The 12,151-nt window shown below is 43.8% G+C and overlaps 1 protein-coding gene across 1 annotated transcript in view; it reads left to right on the top strand.

Annotated features, from left to right (window-relative positions):
• The first annotated feature begins 1,902 nt into the window (after positions 1 to 1,902).
• CRCP (CGRP receptor component) overlaps positions 1,903 to 12,151 on the top strand; it is a 42,833-nt gene continuing 32,584 nt past the window's right edge. Inside the window, exons 1-2 of the mRNA XM_049904580.1 lie at positions 1,903 to 2,020; positions 12,112 to 12,148. Coding sequence (XP_049760537.1) covers positions 2,013 to 2,020; positions 12,112 to 12,148 — 45 coding nt within the window. The 5' untranslated portion in view covers positions 1,903 to 2,012. The remainder of the gene's footprint in view (positions 2,021 to 12,111; positions 12,149 to 12,151) is intronic.

Here is a 12,151-nt window from a genome sequence, read left to right on the forward strand (position 1 = left end):
AACTCTAGGGGAAAGTCCTTGTCATCAATCTTCCCTGGTCTAAGAACTTCTCGGCACAGGAACCCCGGATCCAAAGGATGTGCTCTGCTCCTGGCACTACTTTCTTGATGCTATGAGGTCCCTCTGTCTTTCTGCTTTCTTCTCTCTCTTATATCTCAAAGAGAGTGACTCAAGATACAACCTAATCTTATAGATTGAGTCCTGCCTCATTAACATAACTGTCTCTAATCCTGCCTCATTAGTATCATAGAGGTAGGATTTACAACACATAGGAAAATCACATGAGATGACAAAATGCTGGACAATCACACAATACTGGGAAGTGGACACACATTTTGGGGGGACACAATTCGATCCATAACACTGTCTCTATAGATTTGACTATTTTGGACATTTCATAGAAATGACATCATACAATGACTTCTTTCCCTTAGCACAATGGTTTTGAGGGTCATTCACGTTATACCATGTGTCAGTAAGTACTTTATTCCAAATGGTATTATTTTATTGTATGAATATAGGACACTTTATCAATTCACCAGTCACTATTAACAATTTAATATGCCTCCTGTATTTGTTCAGATTGTGTGGTTTGAATCCCTACTGGACAAGTTTGGAGGTGAGAAACTTGGGTAAATAGTAATCTCTCCAAGCCTCTGCCTCAGTTTCCTCAATTGTAAAATGTGAATAATAATGAAACTGGGTTGGGTAGAGTGTCATGGGTGTACTTTTAAAATTTCTTGAGCTTTATATGGATTACCTAACAGATTTATGATTTACAGATTAGGTCATTGACGCTGGGAGAGGTTAAGTCCCCAAGGTCAAACATCCTCTAAGAAAGTTCTGGGGGTAAACAGGAACACGGGCTCTCTGACTGCAAAGCCCGCACCGTTAACTGGTAATTCCATGGAGTAACAAATTGTTTAGCAAGGGCCTTGCAAAGAGAATGAGCTTGAGAATCAATAAACGTGAAAGTATAAAAAAGGAACAAATCAGCAATTGACTCATCATCAGAAGGCACCTGCCATCATTAATATTTCAGATATTTCCTTCCAGTCTTTTAAAGAAATATTTCAAACATACGAAGATGATAATAGATATCCACCACAATCGCCATTTTTTTTAAAGTCATAAAATGTAATAAATCGGATAGCTCTACCTCCCATACCGTTAGGCATTTTTTTTTCCTATGCATAGAGGCACTCTGAAGATAGGCCTGGCAATCTACTTCTGAAAAATCAGCCGTTGAAAACTCTGTAGAGCACAGTTCTGCTCTGGCACAGGGGTCGTCACGAGTCAGAATCAAATTGACTGCAACTGCTTCGTTGGTTGGTTATTTTTCTGTAGATAATTAGAAGCACGCGTTGTTTTGTATGTTTTTCAATCCTACTTTGAGTATTTTCCTAGCATATCACATCTTTTACATGATTTTTCATGGCTGCATATATTGTATGGCTGTAACATAATTCAATCGATTCCCCATTATTGGGCATTTCGGTCATTTCCCAGCAAAAACATCACTACACATACATCTCTCTCTTTCAAGCATCTGATAATTCCCTTTGGAGAAATTCCCAGAAAGGCCCCACAGTCAGAGACTGTGGCTGGCTTTAAGGCTCTTCATATCTCTTGCCAGTAAACCCTCAAGGAAAAATGGGAACGGGTTGGGGGGGGGGGGGGCTGGGATTTTTTTTTTCCACTTTTAAAAAACATTTTATTCAATTGTAACACACGTACAGAAAACTGCACAGAAGTCTACGACTCCCTGAATTTTCAGACACTGAACGCATTCGCGTACCCAACACGCTGATTAAACAGATACTTTCCTGCTCCCTGAAGCCCCGCCCCATCACCGCCCCCTGAGGGCTCCCGGCGTGCAGCGCGGCGATCCCAGCATGCACCGCGACGCAGACCGGCGACAGGGGGTGCTCAGCGTGGAGAGCTGGAGTTGTGGCGGCTCAGGTTGAGGTTTTTAGTCACCTGGCGGCCGGAGGCGACGAGACGGGGACGACATGGAAGTGTAAGCCACCCGGGACGCGTTTTGGAGTCTGGAGCCGGCGCTAACAGCTAGGGGCGACTGGACCGTTGAAAGCCGAGAGACGGGAGGATGGGGCGACCCGTCGCATGGGGGAACCGCAGTCGGGGAGGGCCCGTGGGGTCCAGGTGGGCGCAGAAGAGAGAGACTCGTGCTTCCGTCCGAGCCTTTGTACCTGGGACACCGGGCCGAGCGCCCCTGGGCCCGGCTGCTTTTTCCTCTGTGCCTTCTCTCTGCCCCGTTCGTTTAAAAGCGTTTTCTGGGTCACAGTGGGAAACCCGGGCCGGTATCCGAGCGGGGACTCGGAGAGGAGTACACCCCTGGGAGTACCAGGAGGGGGGCGGAGAAGTGCTGGGATGGAAGTGCTCCTGCGGGCAGGAGGCCCCTGTGCCTTCCTAACTCGGGAGAGGTGCCATCCAAGTTTGACGAGCAGTTAGGGAGAGCGTGAGCCTCGACTGGAGAAACAGCCCTGTGTGGGGTTGTGTTTATTAAAAAAAATAAACAAAAAAACAAACCCATTGCTGTTGAGTGGATTCCGACTCATAGTGACCCTATAGGACAGGGTAGAACTGCCCCAAAGAGTTTACATCGAGCGCCTGGTGGATTCGAACTGCTGACCTTTTCGTTAATAGCCATAGCACTTGACCACCAGGCCACCAGGGTTTCTTGCGTGTTTACAGGACAGAGTAAAAGCTCTTCTAACAATTTAACTCGACGTTGTTTTTTCCATATTTGCCCATTGTACTACATGCAAATAGAAGTTTTTGTATCAACCCCGCGGATGGGTTTTTACGTGGTTGACGTTAACTTGAAGACATACCTATATTGTGTTCTCCGTAGCACTGATGGAAACCCTGGTGGCGTAGTGGTTAAGTGCTACGGCTGCTAACCAAGAGGTCGGCAGTTCCAATCCACCAGGCACTCCTTGCAAACTATGGAGCAGTTCTACTCTGTCCTGTAGGGTCGCTGTGAGTCGGAATTGACTCGATGGCAGTGGGTTTCGTTTGGGTTTTTGGTATAGCACTGATTATTTAATACACACATTTTATTTTGTGTTCTTTCATCTTATGTTTAATGGTTATATGCTGTGCAGACCTTTTTTTTTTTTAACCTTAACACATCTAAGCGTAATTGAAACAAAAGTTACATGAAACAATGTTTACTGTATGCAGTTCACTCTGATACTGTCTGTTCTGTTTCATTAAAAAGGATGTCCACATGACCTACTGTATTGATTTCACAACCCACAATGGGGTTCAATCTACACCTTGAAAAACACTAATTATGTATTATTCTGGTCCAAGCGGGCATCATCAATTTCTCCGTTTTTGCTAGAGCATTTCCTGTTAGCGTACAAACCTGTTTTAATTTATACATCTTGAAATACCTTGGAATAGTCCACTTTCAGGTCTCCACCTACTGCCTCATTTCTGCTTCCTGGCACAGCAGAACTTCTTGGAAGTGCTGTTTATCCTCACTCTCTAAGCCATTGAGTTGGACTTTCATCCTTTCCAGTGTGCAGAAGTGACTCTTGTGAAGATGACCTGAGTCTTCCTTCTGTCTTGTCAAATCCAAAGGTTGATTTTCTGGCTTCACCTTTCTTGATCTCTCAGCAGCAATTGCTATACTTACCTACTCATTTGTTCTGGAAACTCTTCATTGGCTTTATGGCATGCTCTCCTGGTTTTCGTCCTACATCAAGGACTACTACTCAGTCCTTTCCTGGAGCCACCTCTCCCTTGTTTGGTTCCTAAATGTTGAAGTTTCAGGGCTCAGTCCTGGGATGCATTCTCTCACACTCTCCCTTGGTCATCTTACCCACCTATATGCTGATTATTCTTAAAATTATGTTTCTAAGTTCTGTTCTCTCTCTTGAGCTCTAGGCTCCTGTTCTCTTCTACTTGCTTGACACCTCCACTTGGATGTCTAAAAGGCAACTCACACTTAGCAGTTTTAAAACAGAACTACTTATGCTCCCTTCCTGGTCCTTACCTAACCTAACCTGTATCTCAGTTATTAGGACCATTACCCATTCAATTGCTTAAACCAAAAATCTAGTCCCCTTTTCCTTCACCCCTAAATCCAGTCCATCATGGACTGTTACCTCCACCTTCAGAATACGTTTTGAATGTAGTTATTTTTCACCATCTCTGCTGCTAATTTTCTAGTCCTTCATCTCTTGTCTGGATTAAGCAACAGCATTTGGCTTCCCCTCTTGTCCACTTCCATTTCATTTGAAAGAACGATCTTAAAGTATTAGATTGTATCACCCCTTTTGTAAAACCCTTCATTTGCTTTCCATTGCACTTAGAGGAAATCCAAATTCCTTATTAGGATTACAGTGCAGTGAACTACTTAATATGGTCCGTTTAGGCATACTCTTTGTGATTCCCACACAATGATTGGGTGGGGCTATGCAAATAAGGTGCTTGTGGCCCACCAAGGGGATTGGGCAACTTGTAGCTAATGCAAATAAGGTACATGGCACCCTTGTGGGGATGGGGCCATGCAAATAACGTGTATGGAACCCTAATGAGGGGATTGGTCAGTTTTGCCATCCCATTAGGCTTAAAATGAGCTATCCCAGAGGCAGAAAAGGGAATCTCACTACTACCAAGAAAGAAAAGCTAGGAATGGAACTCATCCTTTGAACTCGGGATCCCTGCACTGAGAACCTCCTAGACCCAGGAGACAGAGAGCTGCAACACTGGAGATGGCAAGAGATGGCGGCAGCAGAACCAGGAGGCTGGCGCCAGAAGGCACAGTGAGCTTCTTGGCCCGTGGAGTAAGGCATTTGCGGCGGGTGTGCAGACACAGAGCCAGTGAGCTGAGCACCTTAAGACCAAAGCTTCCGGGCAGAGTAGGGTGTCTCTAGGAACTTATTGGCGGAGCTAGAGAACTTTGTAACACTTGCCCAAGCAGGGCAGAGGCCAGGCTGAGGGGCTGAAAGCCAGGGAGAGGCCTGTGCCTGCAGGCATGGCTGAGAAGAGGCTGTCCTGTTCAAAGAACTGTATCCTGAGTCGTTTCTGATCCTGGATTGTAACCTGTTATTGGCCTAATTAACCCCATTGTCATGAGTATTGTCTTTGAGTTCTGTGTGGCCATTGTGCTGAATTACCAAACCCAGCAAAGGAGTAGAGAGTGCTGTGGGAGGGATGGCTGATGTCAGAATTGGTGAAAAGGTTGGAGGGTGGAGGTATGTTTGACATCCACCTCATAGGAATCAGCCTTTTGCTGTTGCTGATTTTGATTCTCTCTTCTCCCCCTCCTGAATTTGGAGGAGGTCAGATGCCCCCACCATGCAGTTTTTACAAGGAGACTTACAGGACCCTGTGTAACCTGGCTACTCACCAGACTTATCTCTTGCCACTCTTCCTACCTCCCAGACACACACACTGTACTCCAGCCATGCGGGCAGTCGGAAAGTTCCTCCAACCTTCCAAGTCCTTTCCTACCTCAGAATTTTTGCTTTGCTGATTCCTCTGCCTGGTATGTGTCTCCCCCTTCCCAGCTTCCTTATCTTTTTGATAGCTCAGCTTGAGTGTCTCTTTTAAAAGTTGTCTTTCCTTTTCAGTCAATTCAAAATAAGTCTTCTTTTGTCTCTCACAGCACCCTCATTTATTTTCCACTTAAATAATTATAAGTTGTTACAATAGATAACGTGTTTACTTGTTTAGTGCCTGGGTTGTCTCCCCCACCAGAGTGTAAGCTCCAGGAGGGCAGGGACCAACCTCTGTTTGTTCACCTCCTGCTTAGCACTGCATGTAGCACACAGTAGGCATTCAGCAAATACTTGTTGAATAAAGTAATATTGCGATACTTCATCAGTTTAATAAGTAAAAATGGGTTAGCTAGTATCCTAATTGCTAGGCATATAGATTTTCTGATTTTTCTAAGTGAAATGGTTTGAATCAAGGTTTTTTACTCATTTAACAACCTGTCCCCTTCTCCCAAGGAGTCAGTGACTTCTTGAAACCAGTCAAGAATTTTGCAGCTAGCAATTTATGGGGAAATGGAGTTTTGGGAGGGAGGCTCTAGGTTCTGGGAGTGGGAGCACCCCTGGAATGGAAGGGTCTGGGGGCCTGACTTCTAGTTCCTGCCCGTCAGGCGTGACCTCTCGTAGCCTGGTCCTCAGGATCTGCAGCAGAATGCTGAGTCTGAGAGCGAGCACATTGTGTCCGTCAGGGATGACAAGGCAGGAACGGAAAACTCCCCTGAGTTCTGACTACTGTTTTTTTCAGTCACAGAGTGAGCAACACATAAAAACATACACCAGAAATTTTGAAAAGGGAGATGATATATATGCTTTATTAGATTGGATGGCAGAATTTAAAAATAGCTTTTTGATCATTTTTTTCCCCTCAGGTAAAAGGTGTTATGGATTGAGTTACATCCCCTCAAAAATGTGTGTATCGATTTGTCTGGGCCATGATTCCCGGTGTAGTGTGATTTTCCTATATGTTGTAAATCCTGCCTCTATGATGTTAATGAGGGAGGTTGAGTGGCAGTTGTGTTAGTGAGGCAGGACTCAATCTACAAGATTATATTGTGTCTTGAGGCAATCTCTTGAGATATAAAAGAGAGAAGGGAGCAGAGAGACAGGGGGACCTCGTACAACCAAGAAAGCAGCACTGGGAGCAGAGGGCGTCCTTTGGACCCAGGGTCCTTGTGCAGAGAAGCTCCTAGTCCTGGGGGAAGATTGATGAGAAGCCTGACAGAAAGAGAAAGCCTTCCACTGGAGCTGACACCCTGAATTTGGACTTTTAGCCTACTTTACTGTAAAGGAATAAATTCCTCTTTTTTTAAAACCATCCACTTGTGGTATTTCTATTATAGCAGCACTAGATGACTAAGACAAAAGGATACTAAATAATTGTAGCAAAATTAAATTTTGTATATATGAGGTATTGAGTATTTGGCTAACTTGTCTAATGTTTTGGGATCATTATGTGTCTGGAAAGCTTCACATTTACTCTTTTATTCTTGAATTTAATATACATAATTAGGGAAATGTACTCCCTTATCCTCTCTACTATCCTTTCAAGGTAGTGTTAGGATTTCCTCCATTTTATAGCTGGAAACACTGAGGTTTAGAGAAGTTAGGTGATAGATTCTATAGCAATTCAGTAACAGGCCTGAAAAGAAGATACTTGTTTGCTGGCTACAGGTTATATTGTGTATCGTGTTTAGTTGTTCAGAACATGCCGAATTGGTAACAGGCCGAATCTGAGCAGTTCTGTTCATCATTGCATTCACAGAGTTAGCTGTGTGGCAGTTAGTAGGCACTGGTAGCCAGGGCTTCTGTGCGTGTGCACGCACGTGCTTCTAAGGAATGTCTGTCAATAGATCACTTTGTTCTGTTTATTCAGAGCTTGGTTTTCCAAAGTAGTTGTTTACAACCATTGAATTGACTTAGCAAATTAAGCAGTTTTCACAGCTAAAGTTCAAATAGCAAGTCAACTCATGTCACCTAATTCATTACTTAACGAAATTAAGTGACTGCCTTTCGTAGATTCAGTCTTTAAAATTCACTTGGAATATTGGCTTTAAACACCTGTAAATAAAATAAGTATTATTCTAAGTCTTACAGGAAAACATGAAGCTGGAGCCTTGGCGGTGCAGTGGCTAAAGTGCTCTGCTGCTAATAAGAAGGTCTGTGGTTCAAACCCCCCAGCAGCTCCGTGGGAGAGAGATGTGACAGCCTGCTTCTATAAAGATTTACAGCCTTGAAAACCCTGTGGGGCAGTTCTGCTCTGTCCTGTAGGGTCGCTATGAGTCAGAATTAACTTGATAGCGATGGAGTTGATTTGGTGTGGGTGGGCTGATTGTAGAGGTCTGACTGCTTGTGAATGTATCGTGTAATCAGTGTTAGCTATAGAGCAGACAGTTCCTGCTCCCTAGGAGTCAACTGGAAATATATCATTGACAAATTCTAATAGATCTGAAAAATGTTGGGGTGAATGCATTTTATGTCCTCAATTATAAGATACAGTAATGTCTTTATTTAACATTCTGTGTTGTAGTTCTACATTTCCATTTTACTCAATTTTTTTTAGCTTGAAAAGTTTCAAATCTATGGAACAGTTGCAAAAACAGTGCCACAAATACCTGTATTTACCTAGAGTCACTCCTTGTTAACATTTTGATGTATTTACCTTGTCTCCCTCACTCTCTCATGCTCTCCTGTGTGTGTGTGGGTTCTCTCTCTCTCTGGCACACACACATTGTACTGAACCATTTGAGAGTTAATTGTAGACATCATCGTATCATTTCACCCCTTCTTAAAAAGGAGCCCTGGTGTCACAGTGTTTAAGAGCTTGTCTACTAACCAAGAAGGCCAGCAGTTTGAATCCACCAGCTGCTCTTTGGAAACCCTAGGGAGCAGTTCTGCTTTGTCCTATAGGGTCACTATGAGTTGGAATCAACTTGACAGCAGTGGGTTTGGTTTCCTCTTATAAAGGTCGTTCCCCTATGCAACTATAATATCATTATCTCACTCAGGAAATTTAGCACTGGTACAGTCACCATTACTAACATACAGTCAGGTGTCTCCAGTTAGCCCAGTAGTGTTGTTTTTTCTTTTTTCCCAATCTAGGATTCAGTCAAGGACCATGATACATTCCGTTGAGTCGTCATGTTCCTTCAGTCTTCTTTCCTCCAGAATAGTTTCCTGGCCTCTTTTTGTGACATTGACATTGTGACAAATGGCATTGAAACTTTTGGAGAATCCAAACCAGTTGCTTTGAAGAATGTCTGTCAGTTTGGATTTTTCTGATTATATCCTCATGACTAGATTCAAGTTAAACATTTTTGGCAGCATTGCTATAAGGGATGCGTCTTTCTCAGTGCATCACGCTAGGAGGCACGTGATGCCAGATGACCCATTTTTGGTGCTGTTAACTTTCGTAACTTGATTAAGGTGATGTCTGGCAGATCTCACCATATCCTATTCCCCAACAGCCTGTCAATTAGTGGTGGTTGCAGTAACATCTTGAGGATAAAAACTGCCTTTAAAATATTTTCCCAGTAGACACAGTACATTTCCACTACTGCCACTGAGTTTATTCCAACTCATAGTAACCCTGTAGGACGAAGTAGAACTGCCCCATAAGGCTTTCAAGGCTGTAATCCTTATGGGAGCAGACTGCCACATTTTTCTCCCGTGGAGTGGCTGGTGGATTCGAACTGCCAGCCTTTTGGTTAGCAGCGGAGCGTTTAACTACTGTGCCACCAGGGATTCTTACACTACATTTAGGGCTTCATAAAAGGTAGATATTGACTCACTGACATTTTATTGAGTAAGGAAGACATATATTGGCATTTACTTAGTAGCTGGGTAAAAAAAATAATTATCATTTATAAAGAAAATATTCTACATTCATCTTTGGTGAGACGTGTCTGGGATCTTAAAGCTTCTGAGTGGCCATCTAAGATACTTCACTGCTCTCATCCCAATGGGCGCAAGAGAGAATGAAGAAAATTAAAGACACAAGGGAAAGATTAGCCTAAAGGACTGATGGACCACAACTACCACAGCCTCTACCAGACTGAGTCCAGCACAACTAGATGGTGCCTGGCTACCACCACCAACTGCTCTAATAGGGGTCACAGTAGAGGGTCCTGAACAGAGCTGGAGAAAAATGTAGAACAAGATTCTGACTCACAAAAAAGATCAGAATTACTGGCCTGACAAAGACTGGAGAAATCCCAAGAGTATGGCCCGCACACACCCTTTTAGCTTAGTATTGAAGTCACCCTGAGGTTCACCGTTCAGCCAAGGATTGAACAGGCCCATAAAACAAAACGAGACTAAAGGGGCACAATAGCCCAGGGGCAAGGACTAGAAGGCAGGAGGGGCCAGGAAAGCTGGTAATGGGGAACCCAAGGCCAAGAAGGGAGAGTGTTGACATGTCGTGGGGTTGTTAACCAGTGTCACAAAACAATACGTGTACTGACTGTTTAATGAGCAGCGAGTTTGTTTTGTAAACCTTCATCTAAAGTGCAATAATAATAATAAAAAAGTTAATCTTACTAATAAAAGAAAAACAATTACTAAATCAGCTTCTGCCAGCCAGAGTCTGCAAGATGCAGTACCTGTTTAAACGTCCTTTGTTTTCCTGGTCCCCAAAACACAAATTTTTTGAAATCACTAGAAGAGAGTGTCCCTCTTCCTTTGTATATTGGCTCCAAAAAAGGCAAATTATGCTCTTTGGATTTTCGCGTTAACGACATTGACTTGGGCAGTGAGGTCCTAACTTGGAAGGGCCACTGGCGGATTTCCTAGAGCCTGGAATAGTCTACATGACAGAGGGGGCAGTGATTTGGAATTGAGGGTGTGACAGTGGTGTCTGGGATGTCTTCACTGGCCTTGAGGAATAATAACGTTTGTATTTTTTTCCCAGCCTGCTTTAGGAAGGGATGGGCTTTGTGTCTTAGGGAGCACAGGTAGGAGGCAGCCTGGTGGACTGTCTTCCTGATTTAATAGGCAGAGATGACATGTGGTTTCATTTGTCCCTTTCAATGTTAAATGAACCGTATCCCATACACTAATTATGCACTGTCCTTCCTGTATTAGCTTCTTTTTACATCTCATTGTATTCTTTGTGACCTGAGTGCAGTTGGGTCATTTGGGCAACGTGGCACTTTTGTGAAATCCTAGTGGTTTATTGAATCACCGGTAGCGTTTGGTAACCTTCACGTCTTGGTTTGATCACAGTGCTGACGTCACTGTGTTGGTAACCTGAGGCCCAGGTCAGGTGCTGTGTTAGCTACCTGCTAGTTTTGCTTTATTTATTGACTGGGAAAGTCACTCTTCTGTGTGGCCCGTTTTTGGAACATTCGTGTCATGATTTTCATCACATAGCCCCACTCCTGGTTTAAGAAAATACAGTAGTCCCTACTGCACAGTATGTCGGGTCAGACTCCTCTGCCTGAATTTTTAGGATTCGGCTTTACCTGTTTCCACTCGTCCAGTCCGGTCTTCACAGGTCCGTAGTCGTCTCCGACTTCAGTCAGCGCCTTACTGTGTGACTTAATCGCTGAGCTTCAGTTTCAGCTTCTACCTCACAGGGATTTTAATGAGAATAAAGTGAGATCATGTCTTTAGAAAATAATAATCTCCCTTTATAGAGATCTTAGTAAGGACCAAGAACTATGGTGAACTTTTCAAATTTGTCTCATTTTACCCTCATAACAGCCTTATGGGGTAGAAAGAGGCCGTGCTGGAGGCTGTAGCACAGGTAGTGGTGATAGTGATGGATGCCATTTTAAAAAATAAGTGGTATAGCTGGAATATGAATATGGACTCTGATTTCAACGCTCTGTTCCTGTCACACGTTCCTGTACTACCCCCAGAATGCTAAAAACAATGTTTTCTGACGTGATACTGTAGAATGGATCAATTGTAATACTAGTCACGTTGCCGTGCTCATGCATGCACGACAGACGACAATTTTGCTTTGATCGGCTGTTAGGCAGGAGGACCAGGCTCCTGACCACCTGCCGGGCACATGAACTCTGCCTCTTGAGCTGATAGAGAAGATGAACACCTTTGAGTTTTGTGGATTACCTGGGATGATTCCTGACTGTTGCTGGAATTCCTGGCGGTGATGCCAGTGTCAGGAGCCATTCCTGTAGATTCAGTGGCAGGACTTAGCTGCCCAACATGTTGTGGGGAAAGGACATGAGTACAGGATAGGACAACACTTTGTTTCTCCAGTTATTTCTAGCACCTTCCGTCTGTTTACTGACAATCTCCTGTGGCTTTGCCCCTGTGTTCTCTCTGTACCTGCCTTCCACCCACATGTCTGACTTCTCTTAACTGGAGGCTAGAGGTGAGTGCAGTATTTTAATCACCAGCCTGGTGAAGGATGTGTGATAGGCCATGACTGTGAAAAGGGAAGTCTGTTCAGAAATATCCACACTCAGCTGAGCCATGGAGGACTTAGGAAATGTCTCTGTTTTAGATTTTGATCCCCAAACTCCTAAACTGGACTTGACAGAGGCATTATTTTACAGCTGTTTAATATCCACAAAGGAAGGTGAGCCCAGACTGAGAACTTCCTTTTCTCTTACAGGAAGGATGCCAATTCCGCACTGCTGAGCAACTATGAGGTA

This window comes from Elephas maximus, chromosome 12 (assembly GCF_024166365.1).
Source record: "Elephas maximus indicus isolate mEleMax1 chromosome 12, mEleMax1 primary haplotype, whole genome shotgun sequence".
Taxonomy (NCBI): Eukaryota; Metazoa; Chordata; class Mammalia; order Proboscidea; family Elephantidae; genus Elephas; species Elephas maximus.